This window comes from Carassius carassius, chromosome 7 (assembly GCF_963082965.1).
Source record: "Carassius carassius chromosome 7, fCarCar2.1, whole genome shotgun sequence".
In the NCBI taxonomy this organism is placed as follows: domain Eukaryota; kingdom Metazoa; phylum Chordata; class Actinopteri; order Cypriniformes; family Cyprinidae; genus Carassius; species Carassius carassius.
The window spans coordinates 13,558,067-13,580,839 of NC_081761.1; the positions used below are offsets into that span (position 1 = coordinate 13,558,067).

Genomic DNA, 22,773 nt, shown 5'->3' on the forward strand with positions numbered 1-22,773 from the left:
CGGCGGATTACGACCCATTCTGGATTTACGCCGTCTAAATCTTACACTCAGGTCGAGCAAATTCAAGATGTTGACGGTAAAATCTATTTTGTCTCAGATTCAACCAAACGACTGGTTTGTCACGATCGATCTGAAGGATGCTTACTTTCATATTCAGATCATCGAGAGACACCGGAAGTTCCTCAGATTCGCTTTGGAGGGCAAAGCGTATCAGTACCGCGTTCTTCCCTTTGGCTTAGCGCTAGCTCCCCGTACATTCTCAAAATGCATGGACGCAGCTCTGGCCCCGTTGCGGCTCCGGGGCGTCCGTGTGTTAAACTATCTGGACGACTGGCTGGTGTTAGCGCACTCTCAGACTCAAGCACACTCTCATCGAGATATTGTGCTAAATCATTTACACAGCCTGGGTTTACGCGCAAACTTCCAGAAGAGTGTATTAATCCCCTCTCAACGGATTACCTTTCTGGGAGTAGATTTGGACTCTCGCGCGATGACAGCGAAGCTTTCTGCCCCGCGCGCTCAGTCGATTATGTCATGCGTTCAGCACTTCAGGGCGGGTCACACAGTGACAGTGAGACTGTGCCTCAGACTACTAGGTCTAATGGCGGCGGCGCTTCCCGTGATTCACCTGGGTTTGCTTTACATGCGCCCGTTTCAGTGGTGGACGAAACGACAGAATATTTCACCCCGTTGTTCTCCGCATCGAACGATCTCGGTGACGCGGAGGTGTGTGATGTCGTTAAAGCAATGGACATCAGCCGAATTTCTCCTCACCGGGGTTCGGCTGGGAATTTGTGCTTCCCGAGAGACTGTCACGACAGACGCGTCTTTGACCGGGTGGGGAGCTGTTTGTCAGGGGCGCCCAGCCCACGGAGTGTGGACAGCGGCACAACGCAGCTGGCACATAAACAAATTGGAATTACTGGCGGTTTTTCTGGCTCTCCAGTATTTTTCGAGTCTACTGACCGACCGTCATGTGCTTCTCAGAACGGACAACACTGCGGTCGTGGCTTATCTGAACCATCAGGGAGGATTACGTTCTCGCCCTCTGTGCAGACTGGCGAGGCGGATTCTTCTTTGGTCTCACGACAAATTTCTGTCGATCCGGGCTGTTCACATCCCCGGACGACTGAACTTCGGAGCGGATTTATTATCCAGGCAGACTCTGGAACAAGGGGAATGGAGATTACACCCCCAAACGGTGAATCACCTATGGCATATTTTCGGGGAAGCGGAAGTGGATTTATTCGCGTCGAGCACGACTACGCATTGCCCGCTATGGTTCTCCCTGAGCCCTCCATCACCCCTGGGTCTGGATGCGCTAGCTCACAGCTGGCCCAGGACCAGCTTGTATGCGTTTCCTCCGATTCGGCTAGTCCCAGCGGTATTATGCAGAATACGGCGGGACAGAGTGGGACAGCTGTTGCTGGTGGCTCCGCGATGGCACACACAGCCATGGTTTGCGGATCTCATCAATCTGTTAGCGGGCTCTCCGGTGGAGATTCCCCTCAGACGGGATTTATTATCGCAAGCACAGGGACGGATCTGGCATCCCAGACCAGATCTGTGGAACCTGTGGGCGTGGCCTCTGAGCGGAGTGAGTTGATATGTCCCGGTCTTTCTGCTGAAACTACCGAGACTATATTGAACTCTAGAGCAGTTTCTACGAGACGCTTATATGCTTTCAAGTGGAAACTGTTTATGACATGGTGTGAAACTCATGATGTGGATCCAGTTTACTGCCCTGTGGCTTCAGTACTGGAATTTCTTCAAGACCGTTTTTCGGAGGGATTGACACCAGCCACCTTGAAGGTTTATGTGGCAGCTATCTCAGCTCACCATGAGCATATAGGTGGTGTTTCAGTGGGTCGTCACCCACTGGTTTCTCGCTTTATACAGGGTGCGCGACGGTTGAGGCCTTTCCGCCCTGTGCGAGTTCCTTCATGGGATTTATCCATTGTGTTACTGGGTTTGTCAGGGCATCCGTTTGAGCCCCTGGAAACTGTATCGGATAAGCTCCTGTCTCTTAAGACACTTCTTCTCATGGCTTTATCCTCCCTTAAAAGAGTTGGGGATTTACAGGCTCTCTCTGTCTCACCCTCGTGCATGGAGTTTGCACCAGGCTCTGTGAAAGTGTTGTTGCGACCTAGGCCTAATTATGTTCCTAAGGTCGCGTCTAATCCTTTTCATTTTCAGCAGGTGGTCCTGGAGGCCTTTTCTCCTGCTGCGACAGAGTCTGGAGATCTAAGTCTTTGCCCTGTGAGGGCGTTGAAGACTTATGTGGATCGCACTGCCCCATGGCGTGAGTCTGACCAGCTGTTTGTCTGTTTTGGACATAAGAATAAGGGCCATGCAGTTACGAAACAGCGCATGTCCCATTGGCTGGTGGAGGCTATTTCCTTGGCCTATGAGGCGCGCGGGCTCGCTTCGCCCTTAGGAGTAAAAGGTCATTCCACAAGAGCAGTGGCTTCTTCTCAAGCCTTTCTCAGTGGATCTTCTATGGATGATATCTGTGCTGCGGCAGGTTGGTCCTCACCGAGCACTTTTATCAGGTCTTACAGTCTGGATGTGAGGATGGCCCCTGGCTCCCGGGTTCTCTCCGCTTGAGCAGATGCTTCCTTGGATCCAAGCTATCAGGTACGTCAGGCGTGATGGTATAGCGTTCCCATACGTGGTGACGTCACCGCAGCATCGAAGTGACCTATGAAAGGGAACATCTCGGTTACGTATGTAACCTTGGTTCCCTGAATAGGGAACGAGATGCTGCGGTTCTGGCCGTGCCGTACCTTGATAGTTTTCTTCCCTTCTCGTCATGAAATCTGAGGTAAATGGCGCGCGGCACCAGGTATATATATGCCTACGCATGACTGGGCGGTGCCACGCGCTATTTGGCCAATAGGATTGGCGGGATGGTATAGGGCTTCAGACATTCGTCACACCGAAGGTGTTCCCATACGTGGTGACGTCACCGCAGCATCTCGTTCCCTATTCAGGGAACCAAGGTTACATACGTAACCGAGATGTTCTGATGTTTGCTGTGATAGGAACTTCTTCACTTGATATAAAGTATTTTAAATACTGTTGCCATTTTTAGATTGCCATGAATCGTAAGAAATCTTAAAATATTTAGTTTTAAAAATCACTCTCACTATTTAAAAAAAAGAGTCCACACCACAGCTATAATGATAAAGACATAGAGAAACAATGTCATTGGAATCACTTTAAGAACTATTTTTTTTCCAGCTGATGAACAATTAAAAACATTGACAGCCAATCAGAATCCTGCTATAACGAGCTCGAGAATGTAAAGCAGTGGACGAGCGTGTGCACGCTTAGAATAAACCGATTATATCGTTCGCTGCTGTGGACTCTATCGTTATCTTAATAGTTATCATTCATTGTGTGAATGGGGCTTTAGTATGACAGTTATTGTTATATTTTCAAATTGTATTATCTGTAACCTGAAGCTTGAATTAATTGTTCACATTTATATAGCAGTTTTCCAGGGATCCCCAACACAAGCATGATAAAGCTATTCAGTAAAAAGCAAACAAGATCAGAAATGGTTAAGAGAGATAGGGACATCCTTTGAAATATTACTGATCTCTTTACAGTCTATTGGCATGTTTGTAACATTATAGAAAATATAAATTATTTGTCATAATTTATTTTAAATATAGAGTAATTTACAATGTAATAATTTAAAATGCAACTGAAAGTAATTCAAAATGTATCTGAAATCAATTAAAATATGTAAACCAATGTTATTATCTTCACAGATTGTTTTAACGGACTCCCATCCATACTGTTGCAGCACTGTAGCAGACAGCACACTATTCAGAACTGAGAATCAGTGCAGTTCCTCCTGTACAGAGCTGCACTGAAGGGAGCAGAGCTGGCACAAACCTAGAACAATGGTAAGTAAGAGAATTATCAAATTCTTTAATGTATGACATAATTAATAAACTTTGATTAATAATATTAACACGCCCCATTGGTATGCCTAAAGAGTCAAGCCAGGTCCTGTCAGTGGGATGGTGGTCCTGTTTTCAAGAGAGGAAACTCGCTGAGTGGTTAAGGTAGGAGGAAAGTGTCTAATATTGATACATCATCTTTTCATATCTTGCTTTTATTCATAATGTATAACATGCCTATTTGATTAGCCCCAACAGAAAATAAGACAAAAACACAATCATAATGATTTGGCTCTATTCATTATGCATGCAACTTGTAATGATGGTGGAAATTAGTTTTTTTTTCTTAATGGTCAATTTACACTATACCTTTGTTTTTCATCTCAGGAGAATGTTTACAGTGATGTCACCAGTGATCTGCCTGACCTATCAGTCCTCCAGGTGGCAGAAGTGTTATAAATATAGTAGTGTTATAAAAATATAGTAACACACCATTACACTGTCATAGTTATTAGTATTTGTATTTTACATAACTATTAAAACTGTATCAAAGTTTCAAAAATGTAAGTGTGGATATTTACATGTTTACATTACACTGGTGAGCAAGAAAACACATTAAAGTTACATATATTTGCACTTACATAATATTTAATTGACATTTTATATTGTAGTCTGTACAAATAAAACCAAATGAATCCATCCCAAGTTTTTTGTGTAAGGCCAGATCTCTCTGTGGAAGATCGACTGAAAGGTGGACCATGAAGAGGGGGAACTCATCGAAGGGCTGCAGAGACTGACACTGTCAAAATAAATGTTAAATAATTATGATACATGCATGTAATGTGTGCATCAAAAAGTGAAAATAAATATAAAAAAAAATTTCTCTGTCACAAACAATACAATATCAATATTTACCATTGCATTGCTTGTTATTCCAACTTCTCTCTTCGCTTTAGCTGTCCTTGCTCTGGTCACACGAACCATGTGGAATGCAGGTTCAATAATTCTCCAAATGGCCATTAAATGGATCTACTTCTCAAATCTAGATTGGATGAGACATGTTTTCAGAAAATACACACCAAACAATGTAAAAAGTTTGTTTGCCTACACTGAACCTGAAGGATACTTAAAAATGTATAATGTATTGACATACAAGTGGAAAAAAGGTAGGTCTGTAAAAAGATTTTAGCTGGGGTTTTAGCTTATTCTCCCTCGTGTCATTCTAAACTGTTCTGAATTTATTCTGTGGGGTCTATCTAGATAGCTGACTGACGGTAACATTATTTACAACATTTCTGTATGCCAATGAACAAAGCAAGCCATATGGGTTCACAGCGACATAATGTTGAGTATATGATGACAGCTTTATTTTTTTTATTTTTGGGTTAATCATCTACTAACAGTTATTGCCTTGATCCACGGAAGAGGTTTTTAAACAAACAGGCAACCACAGCGACAAAAAATAAATAATGACAATTAAAAAATTCACAATAGGCCTACATTGTGCTCGTTAATATAGTAATAAAGGTTTAGATCTTACCTAGTGTAGATTCGCATGCTGTTGTCATTCTTGAAGAGGCGCCTGCAGACTGAAGTATCAGAAGTGATGTTGAAATCCTTAAATCTTACATTACTAATTTGAATCCACTTATTTCGAGTTTCTACATCCAGGGGAGAAGTGTGAAAAACCTTTGAGGAGCCTCACAAAACGGGTCACAGCAATAGCGGTATAAACCACCCTCACAGATGTTTATGGAACTCTTCATTAAATAATTATATTGCTGTGGTAATTTAATTTGTTGTATTATAGCAAAATGTATAAATATGATTTAATATTCATCGTTTATGGATAAAAGTTTGCAGCATTCGCCCTGAGATTTCACAGGAAATACGTAGTCTATTGCCCCTTTCTGCAGACCAACTGACCCCTAGTGGTCGGGAGCATTTCCATTGTGTTGTGGCTTAATGTATTTGTGTTGTCAGAATTTCGTTGTGTTGTGGCTTAATTTCGTTGTGTTGTGAGAATTTCGTTGTGTTGTGGGTTAATGTCTTTGTTTTGTGGCTTAATGTATTTGTGTTGTGGCTTAATGTATTTGTGTTGTGAGCTTATGTTTGCTTTTTTAATGTCGTTGCTTTTTTAATGTGTTGTGCACTACTGGGCCACCGTAGTGAAGGACTGATTACGACCAGAGATACCGCTTGATGGCATCCGAATCAGAATCAGCGGGATCAGAATGTTAAGGCGGACTTTTTTTCTTTTCAATGCAGCAACTTTTTTTGGTTGCTGGCACTTTTATCTGCCTATTGTTATGTATGTACTGTGAAATTTACACGGAAAATAAATTGAATTTGAGTACTTGTTGTGTTATTCTTGTGTTAAGAAATACTGGATACATGAAAAAAACACAAACAAATGTCACGCTCAATAGTGCTAAATATCAATAAAAATAGAAAAAGGGAAAAAATGCCTCGCAGGTGTGCAATCATAAATTGTTCTAATAGTGGGCAAGGGTCCTATTTCTCATTTCCCAAGGACGAAAAAAGGTATTTTGTGTGTGTATTTTCGGCGTGGTCTTTCAAAACAACAAAACAAAAACTCTTCTAGCACGTGTATTTACCTTTGTCAGTTGTGTTGTCGATGCCTCGAGAGAAAAGAAAGTGCAGAGCACGAAAGCACCAGAGCCGTTAAATAATTAATTTTTCAACGGCTCTGGAAAGCACCAAAAGTGAGAACCAAAAGTGACTGAAGGATTGCCATAAAGCAGTATCTCTGGTCGTACGATGTGTATGACGTCATTGACATTTTAAGTGACATTTAAGTGACTCTAAAAAAATCTAACACCCAGCAGTGTGTAATTTATTTGCATCTCCTTTCGAATACAACATTCAAATTACTAGACAAAAAATTATATCCTGAGAAAAGTTGATTTTGAGGGGTATACCGCCATTGACCTCCATTCATTCTGCACTCGTCCTGTGAGCACCCATATGGAATCAGAGTGGAACTGCAACCAGTTCAGAAGCCGGAAGTGTAGTGAGAGTGAAACTTTGTGCATAAACTGCATCCGAACAGTCATCACGTTGTTATAAACTGCAGTGCAGAGGTGCTGATGCTGATATGAACGTCGCGGCCGTACTTTTAGCCAATCACTAGTGATCTACAGACACACGTGATGATTCATGAGCAATAACGGATCTAATTTTAAATGTATGAACTGTATGAGTGATCATAATGCCTAAATATATGTTACATGGTAAAGAGTGGGAGAGTGTTTTAACACTCAAAACGTGAATTACACCTGTTGAGGGAAAGATGACACCAAAACTCTAATATTACTGCAACTCCTAAAATAGAGCACAGTTAAATTATTTAATTTATAACAATCTATTTATATCTAATCTATATCTAAACGATCTTGTCTTTTATCTTTTAAACAGTACAGATTGGTATATCTTCTTAGTTTTGACTGTGCAAATGTAATGTTCTACAATATGAACTTCACAAAAGACTAAAGCCCCTATTAGGGCGGTATTGTTTCTCATGTGGACCGCTGTGAAAATAAATTTACATACCACCTCAGTGATAAACTCATGGATTCGGATGGCGATTATTGTTGTTGTTGTTAATTTTCATACAGTATTTATCAATGAATGACAACACAGTTTTGACTGTTATATGTGTGCATAAACAAGTGTGAAATACCTAATTACGTTGCTTTTTCCTATTACTTATATTGGACACTTATGCATTTAAATTCTGACTGTCGACATTGAAAATGATGCATATGTTTTTTCGAGGGTATCGGTAAATCAATTGTAAATCAATCAAATGTTTTGACGGTGACTGCTTGCATAACCTATTTTAATCATATTCGTTAATTGTCTTTAATGTATTTGGCACCATTTAATACATGGGAAATTTATCTAACGTTATTATTTATTTAGTTTTAAGGAGTTAAAATCGCTCTTAACACCTTTGACTGACATGTTGTATCACATTATTTTGTTAGTTAAAGTTATGGGCGGTTTTTTGTTGGAGTGGGCGGGTTTTTGTGAGCTTTTGGGCTGGAAATCGTCCATCCAATCTGGCAACACTGCAGCCAACCAGCGTTCAGCAAGACAACGAATTTATATTAGATAGATAGATATATCTGATATTTCTGATAAAAACCTGCTTGTTTAATCTGTACGGATGTCAAAAGACGCCTGTTGCCCTCATGTGGCACTGACATTAAACTTGTAAATACAAGTGAGACGCTATTGAACCGCACAAGCTGCTCTTTGGAATATTCTTCAAGAATGCTTGATTGAAGCAAAAGGGAGAAAAACAAAAGCCTTCTTATATTCATGTCATATCATATTTACTTGGCTCAGTTGATTGATTTTTATAAATACTACAAGAGGTTATGTGAATGGTAAATAGACATTAACATTACTAGATTATTCTAAGAGACAAATCTGATAAACATTTCTATACTTTTATGCTTACCATTTCCTTTGCGAGGACAAAATACATATTTGTGCTGGTGTGTATGTGTGCATGTTCAGCTATCCATAAAGTGGCAAACCTTGTTTTAGACACCATAAAGATAAACAAAACAATTGTGTGTGCAAATGCATTTTTATGTAATACAGTCATTAATTTTCAGCAACACGTCCTCTACAGATATGAACCTCAAGAAAGGTCGAACGTGGCTTTGAGACAAGCACATTTCAATATAAAAAGGAAATCCACATGATACAATCTAGAGTATCAAAAGATTTTAATAATGCTTTTAAGGAACAAGACAATATGAGAATATACGGTATCAAGAATCCCTCTGTGTGGTGATCTGTAAAGGGAGCTTGTTCTAAAGATATGAGGAAGCGAAAAGTATAATTAACACTCCTAATACAGCCACACATAAACATTAACTAGAACCTTTTTTTAGTTCTCTGTTTTTGTACAAGAGGAGATTCCACATTCCACTGTCTGGGCACCAGTTTTCTGTGGGGGATTAATAAAAATATATATTAGTAATATTAAGCAATTATGTTAAATTACATGTAATATTGTCAATTAATCTCAACTCATATGAAATGTATAAACTTACTTTTGTTCTGGTGACATGAGATGCAGAACACTCTCGTCTTCATCCCCAACTTTGCTTCCTGTAACCAGATAGAAATTTTATCATTCACAACCTTCTATTTAGTACTTTTACAGTACGTTTTGAAAAGTTATTTTAGGTTTCCAATATATGAAAAGGGTTTACAATATAACATTTCTAATTATAAACTGCTATTCACATTATAAAAATAAAAAAAATGTAAAGGCTTTTGTAACCAAATCAGCTGAAAAGTATGGACCTGTCATTTTTAAAACCCAACTATAGACCTGGGTTATGTTGTGTAACGGGAGGAGCAAATGACAGACACAGTGGGCGTGGCGTCAGGCCTCGGAGAGGCTTTTATTAACAGAAAATAAAGTAAAACAGGGGACAAAAGTGGCCAAAGGGGTAGAGTGTCCAAAACAAACAGGGGATCTGGTGTCCTCGTCGTGCTGCAGGGTTCGTGTGGGTCAGGCAATGTTCACGGGGGAAGGGTCCAGGTAAGGGATGGAAAAAACCTTACCTCTTCCAGATTCATTGCAGATGGCACTGACTTGCTCTCCAAATGTCACTTCATTGATGCTCGCTTTAAAGAATCAGAAAAGAGTTCATGTTTATTTAAACTGATCAGCCCCTAGAGGTGGACAATTGTAACTATGGGAGACATCCAAAAGAAAGAATCTTACCTTGAGGAGTACTGATGGCTCTCCCAACCTGTTTTCCTCGTCCTGAGAGAGAGGAGAGAGAGAGAGTGTGTGTGTGTGTGTGTGTGTGTGTGTGTGTGTGGGTGTGTGTGTGTGTGTGAGTGAGTGAGTATGCACTTACAGTAAAAAATATTTTTAACTGAAAATACAGATGATCTTTAAGTAAACAAAAAGCAATGCATTTTGTTTTATTATTGACAATGCTTTTTTTCTTTTATTTTTCACATACAATTTTAAATTTTCCACCCATATTAGAAGCAAAATATGCCTTGGAATGTCCAAAGTTTGTAACCATAATTGTAATTTTGATAATTTATCATTTATAATGCTTGCGGGAAAGTAATAAAATTTGACAAGTTGACATTGATAGAGGTCCTATTGGTCAAAAGCGATAAGCCATTAAATCATATTACTAGTGGTTGTATTTGTAACTTTTCTGCCATTTTGACTAAAATCATCTAAAAATGGTTTTAATTACTCATTGCTGCAGTTGGTTTTATGCAGGCTTCAGTAGTGCTTGGCTCCGTAATTGCTGCTTGCAGCTATATTTTTCATTATTTTATTTAAAATTAGTGTTATATGTTTATGAAAAACATAGAAAATAAAAATAAAACCTAAATTTATATTAAGACATGTAATTAATTAAAATTGAAAGTATAAAAAATTTAGATTAGAAATGAATCTTTATTTTCCTGTTGTTGACAACAGAAAGGCTGTTATTGGGTTTACCTGTTGAAAACACTGTAGGGGAAGATTGGGTCCTGACTGGAGTTACCATGCCAGCATAAGTGCGACGCCTGAAAGAAAGAATAACTAAATACAACATATCCATTCATACAGATCATGTTTGCTGATGATACTATTATTACACTTATATTATACTGTCCAATTATCTGTTGCACTGGGATGTGGCTCAGTTTTACCTGAGAGCAGATTTAGGGGTTTGTGCAGGACCTTTAGCAGCGTGAGGATTCAGAGGGGTGTCAAAACCTGTCTGCCCCCCAACGTTTGCTGCCTGGGCAGGAGAAGCCACAGCATTACCCTAAAGAACGAGCAAGAGAAGGAAAAACGGGAAGGAAGAAAAGTCATCAAAAAACAGCAGTAACACTTAATGGCTTTGTTGCCAAACTTCTTCTATGCAGGTGTATGTTCAACTAACGTTTCGCCGGGGTGATAGTGTGAAGTTGGCCAGTTGGTTCTCCATCTGCTGCTGTTCTTGTTGTTTTTCCTTTTCAAACTGCTTGAGGTTATACTCCACCTCTGCAGCCAACTGCTCATCAGCAACAAATAACTCCTTCACTTCTGAACGATAGTCCTGCATGGTCACCTGTAACTCACACATAAAAGGTTCGAGTCATAATAAATATTTGTTTGGCTTTTGTTGGGAATAAATAAGTGTTTCAAATACACATGGTTAAACTACTACTATGTAATAGAGATGAGTATGAAAAACAGATTACTCATAAAATGACAATGATCAATTTACTCGGTTACTCTTTTTGTGTTTCTTTTACGATGAGTAAATTATGGTCAGTGGTTATATAACGACACTTTCCAATTTTCTGTTGCTTAAATTCCTAAAACTAAAATAAAGATCGGTTTCCATGTTTGATGAATCAGACAAGTGTTCTAATGGACACATTTCAGTCTGTGGTGAAAAATTTCCAGTTATTAACTTCATAAATCTTTTGTAATGTAATGTACATTTATATCACTATACTTTGTGTTATATTCCCATAGCATTAAATTAACTAGTTAACACTGCTGCTGAGGGAGTGATAGAAAAACACCAGAATCAATCTCTCAATCAATCAATTTTTTCCCCACTTTCACAAAGTCACAGAAATGCTAGCAGTAGTTTTTTCTTCTGCTTTGGGAGAAAATGGGAACACAGAAATTATATTTGTTGTAGTCTACTGATCACCAATAATAGGAGTTAAATGCTGATTTCTGCTTTGTTTTTTACCATTTTGACTGAACAGCTCTATTGCATGCATTTTGCAACTTCACGGGTCCTGAGATAAATTTTTAGACATTTTCATCAGTGTTTTAGAAAGATTAACTTGACAGTTGTCAGCTCTTTAATAAAGAAATGACACTTATAGTGTGAGGTGGTGGAAGACATTTGTCTGTTGTTATATATGCATAGAGAAATAAATAACCACATTTATTTAAAGAAGTAAGGACAAAAAGCACATCTCTTTTATCTAATCACTTCTATATGCATTACCTGTAGGTAGGCCATAAGGTGTTTCAGGACAGGTGAGTGTTGTTCTTCCAGCATGTTCTTCAGACTGATGATGATAGGGATAACATTCTCCACAAAGTTCCTCTTTTGGACCTGAACATAAAACAGATTGCCAGCTCAACAAAGATCAGACAATAGTGTTTTGGCTGCCTTCAGAATCCACCTTCAGGAGGTTTTCTCACCTGTGAGACCAGCTTTTTCTGGGCCACCTGTAAGACAGCTTTAGCCATGGCCATCTCATCCTCCTGAGGTTCCTCTCCTGCTGCTGGGCCGCTCATGGCTGTCAGCTTCATCTCTTTCAGTGACAGGATGTCAAATGTGTCTGAAAGCAACTCTGAGCCCTCAGAGTCCAGAGGCAGCTCAGAGTCCACAAAACTGGCTGGAGAAGAGAAGAATCTGTAAGGATAACATCTACGTATCCTTATCTAAGATTCCGAATTGTAGAAAGACCATCTCGGTGTAGAAAGACCATTCGTCTCGATTTTACAACAGAACATTCATTTGTTACATCATTTTCTAATTTGATGATTTGGAAATTTACAATTAGAATAGTTTATTATAATCAGCTTCTTCACCCTTGAAAGTGCTAAATATCACTCCCAAAATCTGTACAAACCCTGCACACTGCAAACACCACAGCAAGAAGTCAATCAAACACACAGCTCTTACCAAGGATGTCCTGGCAGACTTTAGTAGTGATACTGAATCGTTGTTCATCAGTAAAGTTTTTCAGCAGGAACCTGTAGATCCTGAAACGTTTGCCTTGATTCTGTGGTCCTTTCAAAGAAAACTTGCTTTTCTCACTAACAGAAAACATACAAACAAAACACATTTTCAGAATTCACTGAATCATATGATCATATGATGAATCATTTTAGAATTTACCTCTCTGTTTGAGGGAATTTGTTATATTTCTTGTGTTTTTCGTAAGAGTTGAAGTGGAAAATGCATTCGATGAAATGCTGGGAAAACATGAGGGGACTCTTCTTAAGCAGGAGGTCAACCAGGCAGTACTCACAGAGACTAAACAACAACAAACAAAAAAAATGAAATCAGATCAAAACGGCAAAAGAAACTGCACTGTGACAAGATTTTCTTTGGTCACATTTCTTACTCTGCAATGGTAGGGTCTGGGTCCACGAGAGCAATAGCAAAGCGGAAAAACAGTGCACCTTTCCATTTCACATATTCTTCCTGTTAAAGAGCAAAACATCAAAATGCAGAACAAAACTGACAAACACATAAAAAAAAAAAAAGGATCGCAGGTTTGCGTGTGTACCTGCAGCAAGTTAGTGAGCATAATGAGGGTCTGCTCTCGGACGATGGGGTCTTTGTCTCTCAGACAGGCTGAGATATTTGGGATATATCGGGTCACTGTGTTGGTGTAGCGCACGCAAAGATCGCACATCACCACCACCACGTTACTACGAACGGCCAACTCTGTGCCCACTTCCAGCTCTCGCGCAAACACAGGCAGATACTTCAACATCAGTTCCTCATGCTGCAGACACAGCTTACCTATGACAGAAAGAGAACAAGACCAAACTCAAAGACGTCGTCACATTCCGCCTGCTGGGTTTTGGGTGTCTAAAGTAAACAATTAGTTTGTAAATGTTTCAGACCTAATGTGATAACAGCATGTGCTCGCACCACTGTCGGCATGGAATTGGGTTTGAACTGAGACAGCGGCTGACTAGCAGGAAGATCTTCTCCTTCAGCAGGAACTATAAGAAACACAACAAAAAAAATAAATGTAGTTCAGATGGATTTGCAACATTTCTCTAAGACTCTAATATTGACATCAGGTGTAAAAAGCTTAAAAATGCATAACAGTCAGGGCAGATAACTAGATAAGTTTTCTGAGAAGCTCTTTTGTTGTCTTTTTTTGGTGTAATACTGACACATGCACATTGGAAAACTGGGATAGATGCACATACATACCAAACACAGAAAAAAAAAAGATAGATATTTGCATGGACAAACCTGGCTGCTGCTCTGAGGGAGTTAGAACGGACTGAACCAGAAGGAAAATTCTCTTTCCCACTTTAGAAGGGCAATGGAGAGAAGCAGCACCAAGTGTATAAAGATGCTTCACCTGAGAAATGGATATAAATAAAAAAAAATCTTTAACTTAAAAAGGATCCTTCACAACCTGTTTAATAGTAAAAGTCAGAGAGGGTGTAAAATATTCATGTAAAAACTAAATTATACTCGTTTTCGTTTAAAAAAAAACTTTAATAATTGTATAAGCATGCCTTAAAAAAAAAATTTGCATTTTTAATAAAAATCTTGGTCTATACCAGCAGGTCTTCATTGATGTTTTCAGCTCCCTTCTCTTGTAGAATGACACCAGACAGATAACTCTCACACACAGAGACCAGCTCGCCACAGAAACGATCCAGGAACTTCTAAAAAAAAAAAACAGACACAAAAAGTATTATAGTATAAATAACACATTTTATTAAAACCTTCCTGGCAATGGTATGATCTTACCAAAGTGTCCTGAGTGTTGTCTGATCTTGCAAATCTGACCAGAGTATCCACACAGGAACTGATCACCTCTAAAGGCAGGCTGAAAGTCTTCAACCAGCTCATCAGATCATCTACACAGGTAAAATGTGCATTTGTAATGTACTTGAATGAAAATACCATTACTAACAAAGTTGTATTGTGAACGCGATAGTTTCACTGAATTACCCAGCTTTCACAAACATCCAGTAGGTAATTAAACTAAGTACCTATACACTATAGTACAAAATCAGGTCAGTAAGATTGTTTTTTTTCTTTGAAAGATAGAAAGAAATTGATTATTTTATTCAGCATGGACACATTAACAACAATTCAAAGTGACGTTTATAAATGTCATAAATGATTTCCATTTCATTTTGATATTTAAAAGAAATGTTTCTTTAGCACCAAATTTTTAATTACAACAATATTTCACAACATTACTGTTTTTACTGTATTTTTAATTAAATAAATGCCACCTTGGTTAGCATAAGAGACTTGTACTGCCACCTCACTAGATCAATTATGATGAAACCACATCATCTGCCACAAACAGGGACTATTTTAAATTATAATAACAAATAATTATCTTCAGATGCATTTGCGATCATATCAGTTGCATTCTGAAGTCCTGACAAACCACACTTACCTACTATTCTGGTTTTGGTGTCATCATTGAGATTAGAGGCAATGTCACCCAGAACGCTCAAGATATGACAGGTCATTGTAACTGAAACAACTGGTGACCTATTAATAAAAATAAAATAAAAATCATGAAACAAATATTTTGGAACAAGCAGTCACATTTTAAACACTAACATCAGTAAAAATCCAAAAAACAAAACGGCATATTCTATGACATTTTTTTCTCTATACTGTAACATTCTGTACATTTACTAGGAGGTTAAAAAAAATAATAAATAAACAATTCCCATCACTTCCTTAGCTCTGTTCTCTGACCTGATAGTTTTCTCCCAGGTATCCAGTATGGTGCCATAGTTCAGTTTAGGAGAGCAACTGGCAATCTTAGCTAACAGCAGCCAGGCAGCAGCAGCCCTCTCTCCCTCGGTATGAGAGAGCAAACCATTCACAAACGCAGGAGTGAACTTCTGCTGAGAAGCCCACATGCTGAAAGCCTTGCTAAAATACCGGCTACAGAGGAGAAAGATGTGGAGGATGACAGAATTAAAACAATGGAAGAAAAGAAAAAAATGGGAATCATGTCACACACACCACTACTCACAGATGGTTAGGACACGTCTTACTGACCTGAGGTCTTGACACTTTTCACACAGCAGTCCCAGTAATTCCCAGGCCAACTTCTGAGAGGCGTCACTATCCCGATATTTGCCTTGACTCTTAATGTGTGCAATGACGACATGGTCCAGACACTCAAGAGCTTTCTCCTGCACAGAGCTCTCAGAGTCCATGACAGCCGGTAACACTCCTCTCAGCCAGGCCTCCTGCACTTCTCTGTTCTCAGACAGAGCCTGCAAACATAACGATTAAACGGAAGAAGTTCACAAGATGCTGAGGACACATTCTAAACCAGCATAGAAGTACGAAAATCTGAGTTTAGAGGTTAATAGCAACCATTCAAGTTGACAGGCCTAAAAAAATTATTATTATTTTGTGGGTAAAATTGTGCAGTAATGAGTAAACAAATATGATTAGTATCTTATTTGTGAAAGAAATCCTTACATTGGTCATGAGAAAAACAGGACAAATACAAAGTCAGTTAGAATTTAAACCTGGCCTTGGTGGTAACATTAAAATGTTGAGGCACAGGTAAAAGATTGACTGTTTTGACTAGCTAACCATATGATTGGTCATTACAGATGGACATAGTATTGTGATGTTGGGAGGGGGTGCTCACAGCAAGGAGATCCATAAGGCACTGCAAGGCTTTCTTCTTCACGGAGACAGCAGGATCCCTGCAGCGATCTGACAGAATACTCAGATTCTCCGCACTGCATGAGATCACACCATGCTTCAGTAGACTCATGACGGTCTACACAAACACATGAAAGACACGCAATCAGTTATAGCTGCTTTTTTTACACTACAGTATTTCAACAATAAAAATTGTGGTTTTGTTGGGAAAGATGGAAAAAATGATGGAAAGGATAAAAAACATAGGACATAGGAAATAGGATAAAAACAACATTTGCAGGGGTGCACATATTTTTTTTCAGCCTGGTTCTCATAAGAGAACACATTGCATATAGCGTGACCCATTAAATATAACTAAAAAAAATTTGTATTAATAGTTATAATATTATTGCAATTTATTTAGTTTAAAAAAATAAAATAATAGTAAATAAACTAAATAATAGTGTTTAATTATATTATTAAAAATAAAAGGCAGTCCTAGTATTAAATACAAATACATTTATTTTATAGTACACGTAAAAATAAAATGCTAATATTTACTACTACATTCTTTGTTTGCCTCTTTAAGAAGAATTGCTTTATGTATTTGCCAATTTTAAGTCGCTTAGGATAAAAGCGTCTAGAAATAAATAAATAAAAGCATTTCATCATATTCAAACTTAAAATCAGCAGGCTTTTATTTTGGCAGGTTGCCGGCAAGTAAGTATAGGCGCTTCCGGATTTAGCGCTGCTTATTAAAGAGCGTCAGTGGATGGATGACAGTTTTGCATTGTGCTTTGAAAACGGCATGGCATAGCCTAGATTTATGCTTTCAGGTTGAAAATAAAACTTGTATAATACAGTTTGTGATCTAAAATGGTAATTGTGTATTAACAGATGTCAACCATGTCGGTACGCAAATGCGCTGTCAGAACATATTTATATAACGCATTTTTATTTTGGTCGCGCATGCGGACCTGCGGACCACTTATGTGCACCCCTGAACATTTGAATGTTTATGGCTGTAGCAGCAGTGCTTAAAAGCAACTTTCTCAAAAGGGTCTTACAGTAAAAATAATCGAACAACTAAAGTTCTAAAAAGAAGTTTGGTGGAAGAAAACTTAAAAGTAAACATATATAAGAAAAATGTGAAACACTTCAAAGTGTAGAATGTATTTCATACCTCCAGTGCACTTTTTCTAGCATTGGTTTTTGGATCACTGACATGTTTTTTAAACAGAGTCATAGTTTCCTCATCTAAAAGCAAATAAAGAAATAGTCAGTCATTTAAAATTTTAAACTCAAATGACAAGGGCTATATTTATTTTTTCACTTTTTAATGCCATGCCAGCATCAAGGCAATTTTCATGGCGATCTCTGAATAAATTATACAACACATACAATTAACAAAAAGGTTTTCATTTCAGATGTACAGATGTTCAGATTTAAAAATTAATCAGTTAAACACACCTCCGTTGTCTATTTACATTAAAAACAGTACAATCCAATAACATATGTTTTTACAGTCATTTTAGTTTGGCAAGTAAAGAATAATGGTGGTTCTTCACCTTTTAATAAATAGCAATGTGCACATCTTGCATGACCTAAAAGACATCTTGTGACAAGGCCTATATGAGGTGAGCTTACTCTGTAAGGAAGTGTTCATGACACTCCTGTGGGACGTGGTAATGCTCTTGTGTTTTGTAAGGTCAATGGTTCTGAAGGTCAGAGCGGTTTTCTGAACAGTCTCTCTTCGCTTTAGAGTTTCTGAAAAACAAAACTCAAAATGAACCATCACAGACTATAAAATATGCTTTACACTTACTACATTTTAAATACTGAAATATGATCTTACGCTCCGAGCGGCCTGAGTCCAACATAGTTTGAGCACCTAATAAGAAAAGAATGAGCTTATTCAGTATTCAAACATGCTGCTTGTTACAAATAAATAATACAGCTCACTCATATACAAACATTTTACACAGAGCTGTACAGTTACAGTATTGTAGTAATATACATACTGTTGGAAAAGAGCTCATGAACACATTTTGTAGCATTCTGGGAACCAAGCTCCAGACACTGTGCCAGGCAGTGCAACGCGTGACCTCTGACTGTTGGGGAAACATCATTACGATGATTGTAGATGATGTTGTGCACCAGAAACCTGTGAGGCAGGAACACAGCCAGCTCAGGGTCCACTGTATCGTCCACATCCCACTCTCTCTGCTCCAACAGCACCAGGGCAACATCAAGCGCAAACATTCTGAACGCCACCTGAACAGAGGTTTTCCACTGTTATTCATCAGGAACAGACAAATAACAAATAATCTGTGCTTAACTTAAAATAGCCGTGGGGCTTTGACATGACACATCACACAGTTTACCTTGTTGTTTCGGGAGTAGCTATAGAGCCACTTAACAATGGCTGCGTAGTCCTGACACGGCATCTTAGCCATCAGTTTCCCAACAGCTTGTGCTCCACTTGCTCGATATTCAGACTTCTCCACCATCTGAAACAAACACACACACGGAGTGTCTGGATCTTTTAAGTTGAAGTAACCTGGACTTGTAATTGAGGGACAGAAACCTTTTAGGTTTCATTATAAATATTAGTGAAGATTAACAGAAGTTTTATGGGTTAAGAATGACATGAGAGTGAGTAAATGACAGAAATATCCTAAAAGATTTGTTGTTGTCAGGTCTTTGATGTAATAATGTTTGGTCTCAAGATATTTGAAATCTTACTATTGATTTTCATGAATGATTTGATAGCGGATAATTACATAAATGTCTGTAGCTTTAAAAAAAACTATATAAAAAATATAGCACACAGTTATATAAACTACTTTTATAGAACTGTTTATGTATTGGGCCTTAACACTGTGATCACTATAAAATGTCTTATGTGTGTAGATTCTTCAAAAATATATTTGTTCCATAAAAAGAATAACAACATACACGTTTGGAATGACAAGTGAGCTGAGACATAACTAAAATTAAGCAATTAATTTTTAGTACAAATTTTATTAAAAAAATAAAATATACCTGATGGCAGATGTGTTGCACAAGGATCCGTAAAAGTGGCAATGTGGCCTCCCTCTGCTTATCAACAATATGACTAGAACACAGGAAACACATAATTCAGATATAAACTCACAGAATCAATGCTGAACACACAGCATGGGACAAAAATAAATAAATAAAAAATTTGAAATTGAAAACATAAATATTCCTACATAATACATTACCGGAACCCCAGGAAAAATGGAATAAACAGTCAGTCACTAACCTAATGAAAAGTATGGCCTGGTCTCTGGCACCACAGACAGTCTGAGATGGAGCAAGGAGACATGGCTTGGACCTCTCTTGTGTTTTCATCATTAGAATAACATAGAGTAGTTTGCGGAACACTCGGCGACGGCACTGTAAAATTCAACACCCATAAAGATCAAGCAATGTAATGTAACTCATGCAACTAAAATGCAGTGGTTTTTGGGAGATACCCATACTCACCTCATCTCCTTCACCATGAATGGTTGAGCAAAGTAGCCCCAGTCCATGGTAGGACAGCTCAGGCAGACTCTGTAATCTGTCGACACTCCTTGAAAACACACAAAAATCATTTGTGTGAAAGAATCTTAAATGCACTAGAGTTGATATTGTTAACTAAAACAATACTAAAATTGTTTGATCTAAAGCTATCGCCTATTATAAAATAGTTTAAGATAAATATAAATATTGGACAAAAAAATTTAACTTGAAAAATAAATGCAAATTATATTGCTTGGGCAACAAACTGAAATAAAATAAGTTCCAAGTGGAAATGCTAAAATTACAAAAACTAAAACTGAAATAAAAACTAATTAAAGCTAAATACCTATATATTTTTTTAATGATGTAACCACATAAAATAACCACGACAAAATATATATTAAAATATAAAGATAAAAGCCAATTCAAAATATTAATAAATAATATCTAAATGATACTATAAGTAGTGCTGAAATGCATTTCCTCATCTTTCCCATTTTCTTCTGCATTTACCTTTCCTGAGAGAATGACATCTCTCCAATGACTGGCTCAAAGTTGGTAAGTTCAGTGAAAAGCTGAAAGTAAATAAAAATAATATTTAAAAAAAAAACCTCAGCATTCTGTAAATATAACTGTAAAAATATATTTTTTTAAAGGTTTCAAAGGTTATTACCAATGTGTGAAAATGTTCAACCGTATTCAGATTTATACAAAAACATTGCTTTATATGCTTTATATGTGAGAACTGATTATCTAAAGACCAAATAGTCTCACTCTTAAGATCGCAAAGAGGATCTAATTGGCTAACAGAAAACAGAAAAAAATGAACAGCTGTACCTAAAACTACTTTTAACATTCACACAAATCCTCGACACAACCACAAGTAGCACACAAGTGCTAAGTGAGGAACTTCCTGATCATCAGTGACTGACCTGAACACAGCTATCAGCACTCTGAGGTTTGTCACGAAGGGAAAATTTCTCGAGCAGTCTCAGAAGTGTGCGAACCAGTAAGACAATGCCCTCTCTTAGTTTCAGCAAATCCTGTGCAGAAAAGTACACCCCCTCTTCTTCATCATCTTCATCATCATCAATCTCCATCTGTTGGGAAACAAAACACCAAAATATATGCCACCACTGTCACACTGACAGAGTAAGAAAAAACACTTTTAAAGATGATAAGTGTAAATGTCACATATACACACAAACTAAATACTAATTCTATACCTCTTCTGACACTTTCTTTGGGGGTTTGGACCGTTTGCCAGTTTTGGGATCACCTTGAGAGCTTTTCAAAGAATCTTTTTTGCGTTTCTTGCCAGAGTCTTGAGGCCAGCATTTCAGGGGCATGTTCAAACAAGTATCAAAAAGAATCTGATGGTACACTTTATTTGCAACACTCCCTAAAGATGGACAAAAACAAAAAAACATAAAATAAACTAGTGATGGCCTAACAACCTGAAATCAGTGGCATGCAATGCATTAGGAAGGAATTCAGCACTGCAGTCAGATGCAAGGGATGGAAACTGACCAGGTATTTTTAGCAGCAACAAGTATAGAGAGGCTGCCTGTAGACCACATAGTCTCTGTTCAAGACTGGGACTTTTGGTTTTAGCACTAAGGATGAAGTAGGAAAGGACGGCCACCAGAGTTTTTGCAGAGACACCATTCTCACCAAACACCACCCAGACACTCTGCAGAGAAAAAAATACATCATAAGTAAGTTACATCTACACCGCCTGCATTGCAAAGAGATTTACTATTTTGTGGAAGCAGAAAGAAATCACAGCATCATCACATGTTATACCTGTGTATTTTCATCATCCTCACTGGAGAAGGGCAAAAGCTGCATGTAAATTGTTTTGAAAACATCAGGGTCTTCTTTTATCTCCTCCTCAATAACAGGGTCAAGAGAGTCTGTGTGGGTGAACTCGAAGTCCCACACTGCATCCACCCAGGCTAAAACATGTCAACAATATATGTACACTCTCGTTAATAATGCTCATAAATTCTGCACGCTTCACATTATGACACAGACTGTGATTATGGGATATACATATATATTGTGACTATATAACGTTAATATGATATACCGTGAGTCACCCTGATTGTTTGTTCAATCTAATTATAAACACTATGACAGTTTCAACGGCTAGTTAAAGTTTCTCTCTGCTATGCTAAATATATATATATATATATATATATATATATATATATATATATATATATATATATATATATAAAATACAAAATATAAACCGAAACCAAAACAATCCCCCGAAATCCCCGTCAGTTGCAACTCAACATATTTCGAGGTTTACTACAACAATACACACAGTGGATCTCAAAAGTAATTTAACCATTGTTTCTAGGACATGCTCTTGAAAAAAATTAAACCATACCTGTAGACACACGGTTTAATTTTAATAACTGCAGCGCACGTATCAACTCCATACTTCAAAATAACGCGCCAACAGCCGCTGTGTACTGGGCGACAGCAATCCCGGCATGCTTGGCGACATACGCAGGGGAGCTCATGAATATTAACTAGGTTTAAAAAAAAAAAATATATATATATATATATATGTGTTTTATTTGAACTTTCTGTAATAACAGTACAATAACGTGCATAAATAGTATGAATCTATAAAAATATAACATGAAAACAATTAGACAAAATGCAAAAATAACGTCGAAAACGACGAGGGCGGGTGTCGACTTATTAATATTCATGACTTAAAGCAGTTCCGTTTCGCGCTCGGTAAATCCAGCGCATGCGCATCGCTTCGTTTCTATGACGCGCATTAACGCGCGTTCCTCAAAACAGAGAATAATGCCCCGATGGAGGAAACGCTTCAGACTGTAAATGTACAAAAACAAATTAACAAAGGACTACACAAGGAAGAA

At 38.0% G+C, this 22,773-nt stretch overlaps 1 protein-coding gene across 2 annotated transcripts; it reads right to left on the bottom strand.

The window, feature by feature from the left end:
* Positions 1-8,516: 8,516 nt before the first annotated feature.
* ncapd3 (non-SMC condensin II complex, subunit D3) lies at positions 8,517-22,401 on the bottom strand. Of its 2 annotated transcripts, none has more exons than XM_059553934.1 (35): positions 22,269-22,401; positions 21,674-21,825; positions 21,398-21,560; positions 21,094-21,269; positions 20,800-20,967; positions 20,381-20,442; positions 19,850-19,937; positions 19,626-19,759; positions 19,382-19,454; positions 18,721-18,846; positions 18,358-18,610; positions 18,192-18,227; positions 17,984-18,103; positions 17,520-17,593; positions 16,341-16,475; positions 15,734-15,954; positions 15,425-15,616; positions 15,114-15,211; positions 14,450-14,559; positions 14,257-14,361; positions 13,940-14,051; positions 13,579-13,680; positions 13,236-13,474; positions 13,071-13,150; positions 12,842-12,979; positions 12,626-12,759; positions 12,139-12,335; positions 11,939-12,049; positions 10,868-11,035; positions 10,632-10,750; positions 10,438-10,505; positions 9,691-9,732; positions 9,528-9,590; positions 9,008-9,065; positions 8,517-8,901 (listed from the first exon to the last, which is right to left on the bottom strand). In XM_059553934.1, exons 1-35 carry the CDS (start codon positions 22,318-22,320, stop codon positions 8,829-8,831), a joined length of 4,242 nt encoding a protein of 1,413 aa, XP_059409917.1. In that variant the 5' UTR covers positions 22,321-22,401; the 3' UTR covers positions 8,517-8,828. The 2 variants fall into 2 exon arrangements, with proteins under 2 accessions (XP_059409917.1, XP_059409916.1); XM_059553933.1 differs by having other exon boundaries at positions 14,257-14,364.
* Between the last annotated feature and the right edge of the window lie 372 nt (positions 22,402-22,773).

Excerpts from the sequence above, each read along its gene's own strand:
- ncapd3 (XM_059553933.1), bottom strand. The coding sequence starts at position 22,320 with ATGGAGTTGATACGTGCGCTGCAGTTATTAAAATTAAACCGTGTGTCT. Across the intron at positions 14,052-14,256 it reads ACATCAATGAAGACCTGCTG|GTGAAGCATCTTTATACACT; the intron begins GTATAGACCAAG and ends TCCATTTCTCAG. Across the intron at positions 12,050-12,138 it reads AGAAAAAGCTGGTCTCACAG|GTCCAAAAGAGGAACTTTGT; the intron begins GTGAGAAAACCT and ends TTTTATGTTCAG.